The 17,784-nt window shown below is 43.9% G+C and overlaps 1 protein-coding gene across 1 annotated transcript in view; it reads left to right on the top strand.

Annotated features, from left to right (window-relative positions):
- The window catches only part of CRYBG1 (crystallin beta-gamma domain containing 1), a 214,085-nt gene that overhangs the window by 141,476 nt on the left and 54,825 nt on the right, over positions 1-17,784 (top strand). The window contains exon 3 of the mRNA XM_005552242.5: positions 14,471-16,080. Coding sequence (XP_005552299.3) covers positions 14,471-16,080 — 1,610 coding nt within the window. The remainder of the gene's footprint in view (positions 1-14,470; positions 16,081-17,784) is intronic.

Below are 17,784 nucleotides of genomic sequence, written 5' to 3'. Positions count from 1 at the left end.
AGTGTTGAAATGGGCGGGAACCTGCTGCCTGTGCCTCCAGGTGTAATCAGGACTAGAGCAGGGCAGGAAAGCCTGGCGCACAGGCTTGTCCGCCTCAAGCCTGTACAGGAGTGGTGTTTGTCAAACGCAATCCAGACGCACAAGCCAAGGCAGAGAGAAGGCATCTGAGGCTCCCGCTGCCTGCCAGGAACACTGTAGTAAGAGGGTGATGAAATATTTCACTTTTCAAAACCGAGGGAGCAGGAAATTTCTCACCATCGGCCCACTCCTGACACATGTAGTCCTAACCCCTGCCACCCTCCCCACCCCCCATCACACCAGCCCAAGACAGAATCTAATGGAAGGGGTGAAGAATAAAACCAAATTCCATACGAGGGGAGATCAGGCCTGTCTTCCTGAGGGTAGAAAGGAATTGAGTGGGAAAAGACATTCGATGTTACATGAAAACCCTTACAAGGATACTTTTATAGAATATATTCACCCCAACGAGAGGAAGTGTGAACTGCTTCCAAGTTCAACAGTTCGATGTGGCTTTTTGGGCTCTCCTAGAACTGTCCTTCATGGCCCCTACTCCTTGGTCTCCATGGTCTATTTCCTGTCTTTTACACCTGTCCCCCTTCCCCCTGCACTACCTAGCAGCAGGCTCTGCTTCCAGCTCTTTCTGTGTCTGAGGGGACCTACCTTGTTCATCCCTGTTCATGTTTACATGTGTGTGTGCACGCATGTGTGCCTGTGTGATAGTCAAATATAGCTCAACGGAACAGAACAAGCAATAGAAGAAGAGAAACAGCACAAACATTACTATGCATCTTCTAGTCCCACCAGCTATGTGTGACTGTTGGCAAATCCCTTTTCACCCTGCAGTTTTTTCAAATGTGAAATGAAGATAACAATTATCACCTCATATGACTGTTATAAAGTACTTGGCACATGCAAGTTCTTAAGAAATGTCAGCTGAGGCTGGGCGCGGTGGCTCACGCCTGTAATCCCAGCACTTTGGGAGGCCGAGGCGGGCAGATTGCCTGAGCCTAGGAATTCAAGAGTGGCCTGGGCAACATGGTGAAACCCCATCTCTACTAAAAATACAAAAAAATTAGCTGGGCATGGTGGCGGGTGCCTGTAGTCCCAGCTACTCGGGAGGCTGAGGCACAAGAATCGCTTGAACCCAGGAGGCAGAGGTTGCAGTGAGCCCAAGATCGCACCACTGCACTCCAGCCTGGGCTACAAAGTGAGACTCGGTCTTAAAAAAAAAAAAAAAAAAAAAAAAAAAAAAAAAAAAAATCAGCAGAAATAAATCACAAAGAGGAGAAAATGAAAGGCCAGCAGGTATATAAAACATGGTCAATGTCATTAGAAACCAAAGAAATGCAAGCTACCTAGTTTTGCAAAATGTAGCTTACACCAGAAAACTGTATGAACATATAAATGCAGGGTATAATGACTAATTATAAAGCAAACACCTGTATAACTAGACATAATTCAAGAAATAGAATATTGCTGCCACCCCTTAAGTCTCCTGTTGGTCTCTCTGATCAGGTTTTGATCATAATCCCTAAAGACACAATCCAGAATGCCATAATCCTGAATGGGATTGTAATCCAATCCCATTAGGAATGTCTTATGGAAGTAATTAATGATATGGGTAGAGATAAGCTAGGAATACATTTTCTGCAGCCTGTGATACATTAAAATTTATATAAATGAGCAACTGTAGCAATTGTGGTATATCAGCATAATGGAATTCAATGTGACCATCAGAAATATTAATAGAGTGTACACCTGTAATCCTAGCACTTTGGGAGGCTGAGGTGGGTGGATCACTTGAGGTCAGGAGTTCGAGATCAGCCTGGCCAACATAGTGAATGTCCATCTCTACTAAAAATACAAAAATTATCCAGGCATGATGGCGCACACCTGTAATCCCAGCTACTCAGGAGGCTGAGGCAGGAGAATCACTTGAACTCGAGAGGCAGAGGTTGCAGTGAGCCAAGATCATGCCACTGCACTCCAGCCTGGGCAAAAAAGTGAGACTCCATTTCAAAAAAAAAAAATCAATATAGAGGTATATTTATTGGCATGAACTCAGTGAAAGAACAACATACCAAATAACATATACAAAATGATACTGTGTAATGCCCCAGGGAAAAATAAGTCAAGAAAAAAAAATAGTAACAATTATATTTTGGGATGAAAAAATTAAGCATAATTTATATTTTTTTCATTGTAGTTATTTATGTATTCTGACTTTCAAATGTAAATATATATTTTTTTGCTTTTTTTTTTTTTTTGAGATGGAGTCTCTCTCTGTCTCCCAGGCTGGAGTGCAGTGGTGTGATCTCGGCTCACCGCAAACTCTGCCTCCTGGGTTCAAGCAATTCTCCTGCCTCAGCCTCCCAAGTAGCTGGGATTACAAGTGCTGGCCACCATGCCTGGCTAATTTTTTTTTTTTTTTTAGTAGAAAATGAGGTTTCACCATATTGGCCAGGCTGGTCTCAAACTCCTGACCTCAGGTGACCCACCCACCTTGGCCTCCCAAAGTGCTGAGATTACAGGCGTGAGCCACCACGTCCAGCCTGCATGTGTTTTTTTACTTAAAAAATTTTAAATTTAAATTTAAATGTTTACTTGACAAATAATTGTATATATGGGGTATAATGTGATGTTTTGATGTATACATCGTTGTATACATTGTGTTGTATACATTGATGTATACATTGAAATTATGTCCAGATAATTAACATATCCATCACCTCAGATACTTATTTTTTGTAATGAGAACATTTAAAATCTATCCTTTTAGCAATTTTTAAATATATAATACATTAGTATTAACTATGATTACCATGCTGTGCAACAGATCTTGAAAACTTATTGCTCCTGTCTAACTGAAACTGTATACCCTTTGACCAACATCTCTCCAAACTTCTCTCAACTCACAGCCTCTGGTAACCACTATTCTACTCTCTACTTCTATAAATTTGACTTTTTAAGATTCTAAATATAAGTGAGATCATGTGTTATTTATCCTTCTGTGTCTGGCTTATTTCACTTAGCACAGTGTCCTTCAGGTTCATCTATAGCGTTCCCAATGACAGAATTTCCTTCTTTTATAAGGCTGAATAATAGTCCACTGTGCATATATACACCATTTGCTTTATCCGTTCATCCATTGATGGACACTTGGGTTGATTCCTTATCTTGGCTATTGTGAATAATGCTGCAATGAACACAGTGGGGCAGATAGCTCTCCAACATACTGATTTCATTTCTTTTGGGTATGTACCCAGAAGCAGGATTGTTGGCAGTTCTATTTTTGTTTTATTGAGGAAACTCCACACTATTCTCCATGATGGCTAAACTAATGTATATCTGCACCAACAGTGTATGAGAATTCCCTTTTTCCACATCCTCATCCACACTTCCCTGTCACCTTTTAGATCACAGCCATTCTAACAGGTGTGAAGGGATAGTTCATTGTAATTTTCATTTTCATTTCCCTGATGAATAGTGATGTTGAGCACTGAAAAAATAAATCTCTTGGTTATTGCATGTCTTCTTTTGTGAAATGTCAGTTCAGATCGTTTTTCCGTTTTTTGAATCAGATGATTTGTTTTTGTTTGCTGTTGAAAGGTCTGAATTCCTTGTCTATTTTGGGTATTACTCCCTTATCCAATGGAGGATTTGCACATGTTTTCTCCCAGTCTGTAGGTTTTCTCTTTACTCTTTTGTTTCCCTTCCTGTGCAGAAGCTTTTTAGTTTGATACAATCCCATTTGTCTACTTTATGCTTTTACTACCTGTGCTTTTGGGTCAAAAGTGTATGTATTTCATGGTTTTCTTTGCCATTTCCCTTCTCTTCCCCCGAAATTGTATGAGGTGCTTTTACAAACATTTCAGTTGATCCTTAAAATAATCCAGAGGAGGAACATTTTAGAAACTAGATTTTGGGGAGCCATTTGAGAAAGAGAATAAGGCTAGAGACGGGCCTTTGTTTCTATCTGAAAGTTGCTTCCTCAGGTTTGGTGATAGGTGATTGCCCCAAACCACTGTCCATTCCATGATACACTGTTGTCTGACTCGTGATTGTTGATAGGCTGGAGAATAAAGGATTTCTGGAAAATATGTAAATTTGATAAATATTTAAGTGCCTATTGGTACCAAGTATTGATGAAGAGTTAGGGACACAGATGAACAAAATAACATTCTTGTCCTCATGAAGCTTATGTTCTGTAAGCAGACACAGACAATAAAGAAATAAACAAATATATATGCAATATGGTTCAGGTAATATTAAGTGCTATGAAGAAAAATAAAGGAGAATAGATCATAGAAAGTGAGAGTGCTGTTTTACACAGGGTGATTCAAAAGTGTTCACCCTGCCTAGTTTGCATATCCCCCATACCTTATGAGCTGCAAAAAAGAGATTAAAAAAAGACTAGGCTTATATTGTTTTCTTTATTCTAGCCATGACACATTAAAGATGAGTGCTCATAAGCAATGATATGCCAAGTTCTGCAGACAAGTTAACTCTATTAGAAACCACATCTGATAAAGCTGTTATTTTCATCTTCTTCTCACCAATTGAGAACCATAAATTCATTGTGTTATTTACTTAGCTTCTATAATTTTAACTTGAGCAAAACATCAGCAAAATATTGCACTGTTAGTAAAGCCAGCCATCACTGTCATAGGCCACTTTGTGCTTTTCAAAAGAAGTTCACATGTATCATTTCATATGAATTTCTCAATACCCTGTATGATAGATGCGCAACTTTTGAGAGGATAAATGATTTGATCCCATTTAGTAGTATTCCTGACTTCTGTTCATAAAAGTGTGAAATCTCCTTCTTAATTTGAAAAGTATTGGTAGAAAGTCAACAATTCTCACTAGAAACTACAGGAAACTAAGACATTTCTAGGCAGTGTATATTAATTGGAAAGTAAAGATTGTTCCATTTTCTAGGAATAAATCCACTATTAAATCCACACTTAAAAACATGGCTAAACTGACCTGAAGTTATGAGGTCTCAAGGTCACTAGAAGTCTCAGAGCCAGCCTAGCTCGAGTCCATGCTGTGTTGGAGAGGCTTGTCTGCTCCTCTTGTTCAACTCTCATTTCTCTTCTGGGTCCCAGTCAGCCCCAGGGCCCCTGACTCGGCTGTAGCTGTGCCTGGTCGGTTCAGGCAGGCTGTATCAGTTGTTTCCAAGGGCCACTTCACCCTCTTCCCCCCAACTTAATGCCCATCTCCCTCATCATATCATCTCAACTGAAGTTTAGTCCTTGGTTCTTTAGTACTTAGATTCTGAGACTCACCAGTGGCTTTTAAGTGTTTTAAAGTAACCAATCTTGATCTTTGACATGAATTATTGCACAAGTCATTCTTTCTAAATTGCATAAGAAATTTACTTTTTGGGTTACAAGTTGATAAAAAGGAACTAATTTGACTACTACAAGGAATACATTTCCATTTTCCAGTTTGGCTAAACTTTAATTAGGAACTAACTTGTCAGTAATTTGATTATGTTAATCAGGATATGCATACAATCCAGGAGGTAGAATAAGAAATACTTTTGCTATAAATTTCAAACTCTTCTATCTCCTTTTAGTTACACATCATGCATAAGAAAAAAAAATCACCAAATTAGGATAATACGTCCCAACTATAAAGCAAATTAATTCAGCCGGATAGCTCTGTGAGAAAAATAAAATGTTGGGGAGACTATTCAGAGTACAGGTAGAGAAACCTTCTGGGGTACTCGTTAGTCATAATTAGGCACACAGTAGAATTAGTTAGGATCCCAGTACAGGAAACACATAGCAGGCTCAAGTTGTGTAATTAAGGAAAGTAGTGAAGGACTATCTACAAAGTGTGGGCAAGGTTTTAAGGAAGCCAAGAGGGGCTAAAAAAAACCCTTAGGCTTCAGGGTTCTTCATTCACATGGCCTCTTCCAAGTCCCTCTCCTTACAATCTATAATCCAGAATTGTGTGTTCTTTGTCTTAAAGAAAACTCTCAAAATTACATGTGCCTCATGCCCCACAGAACATCATTCTACCTCAAGCAATAGCTAATGAAGCCTTCCAGCTGGCACCTGGTGAGATCCTTTCCCATCTTAGGCCTGAAGGAGCAAGAGGGGAAAGTGACTTGGGAATGTGGGGAGAGAGAACAGCAGCGGAGGTGGGCTGCCTGGCAGAAGCCCTGGTCACACCCAACCCAGAGCCCAACTAAGAGATGGAGAGATTAGCGGGGAAATCAGGGCCTCCCACTGGCTGAACCTAACCAAATCCTAAGGGCAAGAAAGTCAGTTTCTACCTTTCATCGTAACTGGGAGCCTGGGGCACAGACAAGGCTGAGGGAGGGTGAGCCTACAGAAAGATCCAGCACACTCTACCTATAGTTACCTGGATTCTAAAGACAGAGTTCCATCACAAGAGAGGGCTCATTGGCTGTTTATGCTATCACATCCATTGCTGTACTGCATGGCCTAGGAGAAAGCATGTAGGCCATACCTTCATAAAAGTAACACATTAATTGTTCTGGTAAAGTCTTGTTTTTCTAATGATACATTATAATTTCTAACGGGAAAAGATATTGAGCTACCTTTTAGAAAGCCTGATTTGTGTCTTAGAAAAAATAATTCAATTCTATAGGCCACGGGTTGCCTCTTTAAGGTGAGGAGAAAATTCTGGCACAACGTAGACGCTCAATAATTATCAGTGGAATGAATGAGTAAATGATCCTACAATTCAGATATTCCATGATCTTATCTTTTTTCTTCCTTTCTGATTGATCAAGTGTCAATGGCTTGAAACAATTAGGTTTCACTTTGTCTCTGTCAAAATATAAATGACTTAAAGACAATATCAACCCGAAACTGGGAGTCTGCTTTTTAAAAGAAGAAGAATGGGGAGAATGAGAGTTTAGCTTTTATAATTGATGGCTTTTGTATTCAGTGATGCCTCTTTTTCAGGACACAGGTTAATCTGGAAGTTAAAATGTCTGTCACTATTCTTTCACCCAATAGTGTACCTTTGATTGTACCCAACAGGATGCTATTGTTGTTTGACCTGAAATGACAGCATTAGAAAAAACAAAAACAAAAAAGCAACCATTGAGGTGTAAGTAGAGAGGCATGTGTTACATGATGTTGAAATGACAGAGGAAAGATTTTTTAAGAAAAATAGCATCAGAGATGGAGTGGGCACTGGAAGTGGTGACAAATATTAGAAGCAACATGGGGCAAGCAAACATTCCACCCTGGGAGACTGGGAGGAGTGACATTGGAGAAGAAGATTCTGAAGCCCTAACATCAAGGATTATTGGTTGCATCATATGAAATTGGACCGTAGATCAAAACTGGGTTGGACCATAGATCAAAAATGGTCAAATGTCGCAATTTCATATACCTTTTCATAAGAGACCTGCTTACTACTGGACAGTGTTATAGTCTGTGGGTCATTTAGTGTAAGCCTTAGTCTTCACTCCTTGTAATAGCCCTGGAAGAAATCACTATTGTAGCACAAATGTAGTAACAGAGGTGCATAGTTCTGTCTCCAGAACCATAAAGAAGTAGCTAAATTATAATCTAGTATACTCTTAGAGAACTGAATCATATATAATAGAAAAATATTTTAAAAGTTAAAATGAAAAGCTTCTGTGCTTAATAGATCAGAGTTCATTTTTGTGAACATTTCTTTATGCTTTTTGCAGTGTGTGTGTGCATGTGTGTATTTAGAATGCGCCACATATATTATCCCAATTAATATCAAAAAGGAAAACACAAATGGAAAGGTGGGGAGGATAGTTAATTTATTTTTAATGCCTATTCTTAATCAATGTCTATGGTATCAGGGATCCATATGTGGATCCTCCCTTAAACTTAACTTCATCTGTGTGGTGTTTTTGGTACTGAGATGATATTCTGCCATACACTTATCATGGGAAAATACAATTTTAACTTTAATTCTAAAAGTCTTCAGAATGAATATCCTGGAAGTTATAAAAAAAATGATGTCTCATAAAAGTCTTTCTTTAAGATGGACTGGAGTGCAGTGGTGCAATCTCAGCTCACTGCAACCTCTACCTCCTGGGTTCAGGTGATCTTCCCGCATAGGACGACAGGCATGCACCACCTCACCTGGCTAACTTTTTTTTTTTTTTTCCTGCTTGAGACAGAGTCTTGCTCTGCCAGGCTGGAGTGCAGTGGCGCCATCTCAGCTCACCGCAACCTCCGCCTCCCGGGTTCAAGCAGTTCTCCTGCCTCAGCCTCCCAAGTAGCTGGGACTACAGGCATGTGCCACCATGCCCGGCTAATTTTTTGTATTTTTAGTAGAGACGTGGTTTCATCATGTTAGCCAGGATGGTCTCGATCTCCTGACCTCGGGATCTGCCTACCTCAGCTTCCCAAAGTGCTGGGATTACAGGCGTGAGCCACCACGCCCGGCCCAATTTTTGTATTTCTTAGTAGAGACAAGTTTCACCATGTTGGCCAGTCTGATCTTGAATTCCTGACCTTAAGTGATCTGCCGGCCTCAGCCCCCCAAGGTTCTAGGATTACAGGCATGAACCACAATGCCGGGCCTTGTTTTTCTGTGTGTGTTTCTCCTTTTTCTCCTCCTTCCCCATTCCCCATCTTCGTTCTTTAGTTAGTTGTCACGAGTCTAAAGTCTTTCTTGCTTCTATTGAACAGAATTTTCTAACCCCTATTTTAACTTTTAAAGTTGAAGTGTAAAGTAGCTCAAATGCCTATATTTTTAAGCCACACAACTCATGTTATTTTTTTTTTTACAAAAAATCTACTCAGAAAAAAAAAGTTGCTCTCTAGCGCAAACACACATATGTGTATGTTGTGAACAAATAACATGGCCAATCCTATCAGTTACAGTAATATCCAGTTGACTCATTCCTCATGTGGCTGAATTGAAGAGCTAAGGTATCTTACAGAAATCAAAGTGAGAGCTCTTAGGGAATCAAAGTGTTTTTTTAAAAAAGTTATTTTTGTACATTGATGACCACATTTTAGAAGGATGGCCAGGTGAGTATGTGTAACAAGATTTTGTTCCGCTTTCCTGAGTCAGATTTGGGCTGAGAGGCAGCAGTAAACCTGTGCACCAGTATCTCCATCAACACGTGGAATCCTCACTCAGACAGAATAAAGCTGCCAAGTCTTGACCACACGAAGTTTTAGGCAGATAAGATTTTCATTCTGATTTCTTTGGAACGATGTTTCTGGCTCTCTCCAAGAGCATTGACAACTCCCTTTTTGAAAGGGAGGAGGGATATTACTAATTCTTTAGTAGCAGCAAATACTTTATGTCCACCTCTAGCTGTGAGTCCCCCTGCTAGCTGTTGGGAAGGCAACAGGACATTTTTCCTGTTCTCAAGCAGCTTACATTCACTGGGGAATGGAAAGGTGGGAAACATAGGAAAACTTATTTTTTTTTTTTATAAGAAACATCACTTTACTTAAAATGTTATTAGATTTCTTTTCTTTTCTTTTTTTTTTTTTTTTGAGATGGAATTTCGCTCTTTTCACCCAGGCTGGAGTGAAATGGTGTGATCTCAGTTCCCTGCAACCTCTGCCTCCCAGGTTCAAGCAATTCTCCTGCCTCAGCCTCCCAAGTAGCTGTGATTACAGACATCCGCCACCAGGCCAGGCTAATTTTTGTGTTTTTAGTAGAGACAGGGTTTCACCACATTGGCCAGGCTGGTCTCAAACTCCTGACCTCAGATGATCCGCCTGCTTTGGCCTCCCAAAGTGCTGGGATTACAGGTGTGAGTCACTGCGCCCAGCCTAGACTTCTTAAAGATGTAAATAGATCATAAACATAAAACAAATGTCAATGACCCATAACTGTATTAAAATTTAAAAACTTAGTTTTTTTCCCATAGTTACTGTAAAAAGGAAAAACCCTTAGATAGTTAAATGTAGCAGAATTTATTTAAGCAAGGAAAAAAAGAAAAATTCATGATTCGGCCAGCTTCAGAACCAGAACCGTTTCAAAAAACTCTAACATTTACATTATCTTCTTAACCAATGGGTAGCAAATGTTACTAGGTAACATTTACTAAGTGGTACCTGCTGATAGCAGGGGCTGCCACACCAGGAAGGTTGAGAATCAGCCAACAGCACTGCAGCTAGTGCTGCCTGGGCCTCTACACGCTGCTGGAATACAATTTCGTGGATGGTTACATGTGCCCCTAATGAGCTGCATTTCATATTAGCCAACAAGAACACTCTAAAGCAGGTCCTAGCACACAACCCATGTGCTGCCTCTACAATAGTCCTGTTGTGGACTGCTCCATCCCAGTTGGACATGGATGATGCGAGGGTGCCAGGTGCAGGTTCTGCACTGTGAGGTGTGCAGGCTGCCTTAAGTGAGGTGGGCAGAAAATACACAGTAAAAAGGTACATACAAAGGAGGACCCGGGATTGCATGTGCTCTTAGAACACCCAGCCTGGGAACCCTTAGGAGCCTGCCCAGGCCTGTGGGAAAGCCAGGGGCAGAGGAATCTGAGGAAGCATGAAGAAGCGTGATGGTCACTTGTGGCCTCTTTGCAAAACACTCCCCTTCCTAGCAAATTATCATCAAGCCTGGAAAGGTGGTGGGTCTGTGGCTTCCTATCCTAGGTTTAAGACCCCGGACCCAAAGGCTCAAACCTAAGAAGGTGCCTCTCTGACAACTCCCGGGCCAGTTAGTTTTTTTATTCTCCCTTTGCCTTAGTTTCCCCATGAACAATGGAAAGAAACAATCCCTGGTTGAAAAGAAATATGTATTGCATTTAGGAAGGGGTGTTTCTCAAAGATGTGACTGAGGACTTTACTCGGGAGGCACGGGGCATTCTGAGCCCTGCTCAGATGGCTCTGTTTGGAGATATGATCCTGGATATCCACAGGGACCTGGTCCTGTGGAGAAGACTGCATTCCCCTGTAAACGAGTCTATCATTTGAAATGACATGAGACCCCTCATTAAGAACTGCATAACGTGGCTGGGCACAGTGGCTCACGTCTATAATCCCAGTACTTTGGAAGGCTGAGGCAGGAATATCACTTGAGCCCAAGAGTTTGAGACCAGCCTTGATAACATGGTGAAACTCTCTACAAAAAAAGTTAAAAATTAGCTGGGCATGGTGGCACACGCCTATAGTCTCAGCTACTTGGGAGGCTGAGGTGGGAAGATCACTTGAGCCCAGGAGGTTGAGGGCACGGTGAGCTGTGATCATGCCACTGCACTCCAGCCTGGTCAATACAGCAAGACCCTGTGAAACGTCCACCCAAGACAGATGGATTGTACCACACAGTGCATTTCTATTCTTTATTTCCCAGGGGGAAAACTCTATTTTTAAAGAGATTTTATCTTAACTTCATTTATTAATACCCATCTTAAATGTACAGTTTGATGAGTTTTGAAAGATATGTATTCATGTATAACCATCACTACAATCAAGATATAGAACTTTAACCCTCAATGTTCCTTTGTGCCTCTTCCCTGTTGCACCGCCACCACCTGCCACCCACTGTCCCCACGCTCAGGCAACCACTGACCTACTTTCTATCATTATACATTAGATTTGCACTGTCTAGAATGTCATATAAATGTAACCATACAGTATGTAACGTTTGGAGTGTGACTGCTTCTCAAAAGCATTTGGCATCCATATCTTTACACGTTTCGGAACTCTGTTCCTTTTTTATTGCTGAATAATACTCTGCTGTATAGATGTACCACAATCGGTTTATCTGTTCACAAACTGTGTACAGCGACTTTGAGCTGTTTCCAGTTTTTAGCTATTATGAATGAATGAAGCCACTATGAACATTCATGTATTTTTAGGAAATTCAGCAGTCTGGCTGGTGATACACAGGCTGCCCCTCTGATGGGAGGAGGAGTCAAGTAGTTGAGCCAAGTTGAAGAGCAAGCAACCAGTTTTGTAAAAAGCATCTAATAGCCAAAAAAAAAAAAAAAAAATTGTTTTAATGCCTATACTGAGCATAAAAAGGACTGCTGATCAAGCGTCTTTACTGCATGGGAAAAGCAGATTGCAACATCATTGGCAGGACAGAGTAATACATATACTTAGTTGTTTTATTTTGACAGGGAATGGAATTAAGCCAAGACTCAAACCTATTTTCCCTGGCTACTTCTTCAAGATATGTTTGAAGGCCTGTCCAGACAGCAGAGACAAACAGCTCTATGTCAGAATTAGAAAGACTTTACCTGTGGTGGGACCTTGGACAGGGAGAAAACCTTGGCAAATGGGCATTAAAAAAAGACTACCTACCTAGCTATTGGGAAGATAAAATGAAAGTGTGTGAATCACAAGGGCCTGACCCATAGGATAGCTCAGTAAACATGTATTATGATTTAAAAATCTTGCCATACCTTTGACTTGTAAAATAATCCAAATGTTTCCTTAGGAAGTTACAATATTTTGATTTTTTCCCTTAAATCATACTTTGAATTCTTCCCATATTATTTATATAACCATTGAAGAATCGATTAATCAAACTCTAGTTAGACTTTAGAATCGTTTATGACCTCAGGTATAAGAGCTCCGAGCGGCAGCATCACTGGTTCATCCTAGCAGCAGCAGCTGTCTAGTCCCAAAGCGCCCACCAGGTGCTTCTAAGACCAGGAGAATCTTAGAACCTTGAGGGCAAATCTGATTCATGAGCACTTCCTTGGGAGCTGACTCTGGGTGTGTGTGACCCGCAGCCTGTTCCTCTGGGCGGACTGTGGTGGCTGCAGAACCTCCGGGGCCTCTAAAAGGGACCCCCGTGGCGGTGAAAGGAGCATGGGGTGGGCAGGAGGCGACTTGGATTTGAATTCTGACTTTACAGCTCTGACCGCCTCTCCCCCCCGTCCCCCCACCTCAATTTTGTGTCGTTATGGGCTGGCTGAGCTTCCTTTCCTCATCTGTGTGGTAACAGCATGACCTCACTGGGCTGTAGCGGGGTGACACTATGTTACAGTACCAGGACTGTCTCAACAAATGCTTGTTGACCTGTTAATATCATGCGTTATCTTTGCTATTTCCCATCGCCAAAGTCCATTTGCTGCATGTAACTCAAACACAATAGAGCTACTTCAAAGGGTGATTGGGGAACCTCCCGTAGTTGGTACTATCCTGAATGTTCCTCTTCCAGGAAAGGTGGGGCTCTTTCCTGCATCGCCAGGACTCAAGCTGGCACCCGGGTTTTCAATGTAAGAGTTCATTCTTAAGAAATACAGGAGCCGCACGTTTGGCCTGGTTTCAGAGGAGTCCTTACGCAAATACGCTTCCCACTCCTAGGAGCCAGGCTGGGCTCGCTGCCCCTGCTCCCTCCCTTTCCCAGGCTCGCCTCCTCCTCTTCCTGCCCACCTCTATGCCCGTACCTACCCAGTCCCCATTCTGGCTAACCTGACCCCGGTGTGTCACCGCGCCCATTGGCGGGTTTGCTTTTATTCGTTTGTTCTGCGCTCCCTCCCGCCTTCTGGCGCGGGCACCAGATGCTAGCCGTTTTGCTCCAGGCAATATACGAAGCCCAGGTTTTCCCCCTTACTGGGAGCGCTGCGGATCCTTCGCAGGCTGCCCGGCACCCTCGCATGGGTGAGCCAGCCCCTGGGGCTCCAGCCGTGCGCCCCCGGAACCACACGAGTGGTAAGGAACGGGTCCCGGGGCCAAGTAGGCAGAGTCCCGCGCATCTTTCAGCCACGCCTCCTCGGCTCGAGGGGGCAGTGAGCAAAGGCGATCACCCCTGCAACCTCGCCTGCTACCCCCGCGCACTCCTCCTCGTTCACTGGGTAGGAACTCCCACAGGCAAAAGCCCTTCCGGTGCGCTCAGCAGCCGCGGGATCACTCGGGTGTTTGAACGCTCGCGCCCTCCTCCCATTGGAGCTCGGGCTAGGGCGGGGCCCAGGTGCTCGCTTCCTCTGAGCTTGCTTAAGGTTTTCTTGTTGCAGGTACTGTATGTTGAACCCGGGTGGCTTCTTACTGTTCTCGAGGAGAAGGCTGCTAGAACTGGTTTTTTTTCTTCGTCCTCCTTCCCTCCTACAAAAAGAAAGGACGGTGTTTCGGGGAAAGTCTGCCTTAGGATACTTTAATGTGTTTACTGCTACCCCATGGTCACATGCACCACTGTTTATAAATTGCATCTTTATTGAGGAAGAAGGTAAAAAAGCTAGAGAGGGCAAGGAACTATTTATTTTGTATATGTGATTATTTGGACCGTTCAAATTTTCCTTTAAAAAACACGAATTCAAAGAAAATGCTATTCTAACTAGTGCCAGAAACTTAAGGTGTTCAAGAAAAATTCAAAAGTAAAACCAGAGTTTATTTTGTTGGAATGAATGTAACATAAACATAACTTTATCATTTTCAATTAGAAACTCTGGTCTGTTATCATTTTGGCTGGTAGTTCTGTAATGTACGTCTAAGGGGAAAAACACCAGATTCTCATATGTTCCCTCCTCATCCCTTTTATTTTTCAGTCCAGAGCACAACCTCCAGAGGAGAACAGAAGGAAGCCAGTTTTGGGGAAACTTGGCACTCTATTCACTACAGGAAGGAGAAGGAACAGTAGAAACGGGCTAGAGAGTCCCACCAGATCAAATGCCAAACCACTGTCTCCCAAAGATGTGGTAGCCTCTTCTAATCTCCCAGAGAGAGAGAGTGAGAAGAGCAGATCTCAGAGCAGCCAGCTTAAGCAAGCGGACACGAGCGAGGAGGGCTCCCCCCGGGAGAATCCCCGGGAGGCAGAGGGCGAGCTCCCTGAGAGCGGTGGCCCCGCAGCCCCCCATGACGCCGAGCTGTCACCTCGCTGGAACAGCAGTGAAGCGGCTGTGGCTGTGCAGCAGTGCCATGAAAATGATTCACCCCAATTAGAACCTCTGGAGGCAGAGGGAGAGCCTTTCCCAGATGCCACCACCGCTGCCAAGCAGCTGCATTCCTCGCAGGGAAATTCCTCCAGGCAAGAGAACGCAGAGACGCCCGCCCGCAGTACGGGGGAGGACGCTTCACCAGGTGCTGGCCACGAACAGGAGGCTTTCCTGGGTGCGAGGGGTGTGCCGGGGTCGCCCACCCGGGAGCGGCCCAGGGGAGAACTAGGCGAGGCCCCTGAAGGAGCCCCAGGTGTGTGTGCGGAAGAAGGCTCCCTGGGACCCCGTGACGCCCGCATCCAGCCCCCCAAGGGCGCGTCTGCTCTGACAGGTGAGCCTCCGGCCGAGGGTGCAGCGCACACGGCCAGCTCCGCGCAGGCAGACTGCACAGCCCGGCCCGGGGGTCGCGCCCACCCTACTAAGGTGCTAACTTTGGACATCTACTTGAGTAAGACTGAGGGGGCGCAAGTGGACGAGCCGGTCGTGATTACTCCCAGGGCGGAAGATTGCGGTGACTGGGACGACATGGAGAAGAAGTCGAGCGGCCGCAGGTCCGGGAGGCGGAGGAGGTCGCAGAAATCCACCGACTCCCCCGGAGCGGACGCCGAGCTCCCTGAGAGCGCGGCCAGGGACGACGCGGTGTTCGACGACGAGGTGGCGCCAAACGCGGCCAGCGACTGCTCCTCGGCGGAAAAGAAAGTGAAATCTCCGCGGGCAGCCCTCGACGGGGGCGTTGCCTCCGCTGCGAGCCCAGAGTCCAAGCCCGGCCCCGGCCCCAAAGGGCAGCTCCGAGGCGAGTCGGACCGGAGCAAACAGCCACCCCCGGCCTCGTCCCCCACCAAGAGGAAGGGCAGGAGCCGTGCCCTCGAGGCCGTGCCCGCCCCGCCCGCCAGCGGCCCGCGGGCTCCCGCCAAGGAGTCTCCACCGAAGAGGGTGCCAGATCCCGGCCCGGTCACCAAGGGCGCTGCGGCCGAGAGCGGGGAGGAGGCGGCCCGGGCCGTCCCCCGCGAACTCCCGGTCAAGAGCAGCTCGCTGCTGCCGGAGATCAAGCCCGAGCACAAGAGGGGCCCGCTCCCCAACCACTTCGACGGCCGGGCAGAGGGAGGTCGGAGCAAAGAGCTGGGCAGAGCGGCCGGAGCGCCTGGAGCTTCTGACGCCGACGGCTTGAAGCCCAGGAACCATTTCGGTGTGGGCAGGTCGACGGTGACCACTAAAGTGACCCTGTAAGTAGCCGTGCAAGTCCCGGCGGAGTTGCTGTCCGCACATGTGCTGGGGGTCGGCTCTGAGAGGCTCGGGGTCTTTGCATTGTGGAAGAAATGTCTGTCTGGTCACTGAACTTTCCCCTCCATGCTGAACTTAAGATAGTGAAGGGCCAGTTTACACAGTCAAGGTTTAAGATGCCACCCGTGGCAGCCTCCTCAGTTAGTTCCCTTTTTAACACAAGATTTAAGTTTAACGAATGTAAAAATAGGATTTTCCTTGAAGCTCAAAGTTTATGTAGATGAGAGATAAGACCTTACGGCCTGACATGAGCTGATTCTATTCTTTATTCAAAAGGTACAAGGGTGTTCCAACGTGGGATGTTCTTAAAATACATGTGCTGTGAATTTCAAAATATGGAGCAAACAGTAACATGTTAAGTACGACCCAGTAGCTTTGACATGTGTGAGTTTTAAGAGAATTCAAAACAGAACCTTTTATGGAACTCAATGCATTTATTGGCAAAAAGTTTTAAACGCACATACACACAAGAAAAGTTCTTAATACAAGTATCTTGGTTGCTTCTTCCCCTTTATAATGTTAGGGAGTCTGGTGATACTTTTGGACCCAGGTTGAAAAGTAGTTTTCAGTTATTGAAATAAAGATCAATAATCATACAAAAGATTATTTGCTACATGAAAGCAGCTGTGACAGGTGTGAGTTTAAGATGATTCCAAAACATTTTATGGAACATAGTGCATTATTGGCCTAAGCCTTTTTCAAAAAGTCCCTAATTCATGTATCTTGCTTACTTCTTCCTCTTTGTGCTGCATGAAAGCACAAAACAACTGTGACTACTTGCTTAAGTTTATTCATTTCACAAGTAATTTATTTAATACTTTCTGTGCAAGATATTGTGCTAGGCACTGTGGGGAAAAAAACCCTACAACTATGACTCAGGATATTGCCCTGAAATTTTTATAGCCCCATCTGGCACACAAGAAGCACACAAATCAAATAACAATACGAGACGATATCTGATGAAATTGCCAAATGAATGTTACCATCTGTAAAGCCTGGGGAAGTGCTAGCAAGGAAGAAATCACTGCTGGTGCTTTGGAGGAGCTGGGCCTTGTGCCTTGATCATAAATGCAATTTGTATAGGTGGAAAGGATAAGCAAGGTACTCTGAAACTGGTAAGACCCTCCCTTCCCACACTTCTTCTCCCTCACCACTCCCACTTAGCACAGGTGAATAATGATTAAGTGCTTAAGTTTTTCCTCCATTCACATATTTGTTCAAAGAGTGGGTATTTTAACAACATTATCATTATAATTCTTGAACTTAATGGTTTCTTTCATTCTATTTGATTTCTTGGGTAAGTAAGCTTTAGAGGAACTCTGAGAGGGAAGTATGCTTAATGAATAACTTGACTATCTCACGAGCTGCCAACCTGGAGACCTTTGATATAGTCAGTGATTTATTCTGTAATGGTAGGTAGCATCAGAGAAATAAGCTGGGTGAATGATGCCTATTATTTATAGAAGACCAGTGTGATTGAATGCTAAAGCCTCCTAAATGTGAGCCTTAGAGAAACATTGCTGTGTACCTTAAGAAGGATGGTTCACCTGTCTTCCAATCAGAAGACACCAGTAGAAAAACCAGAAATGTTACACTGCGAAAGAGTAGGCTAAACAAACAGGAAAGATGATCTCACAATGAAATTC

Source organism: Macaca fascicularis, chromosome 4 (genome assembly GCF_037993035.2).
Source record: "Macaca fascicularis isolate 582-1 chromosome 4, T2T-MFA8v1.1".
Lineage (NCBI taxonomy): Eukaryota > Metazoa > Chordata > Mammalia > Primates > Cercopithecidae > Macaca > Macaca fascicularis.
The sequence above is the reverse complement of the archived record's forward strand: the minus strand, read 5'-3'. Positions and strand labels throughout refer to the sequence as shown.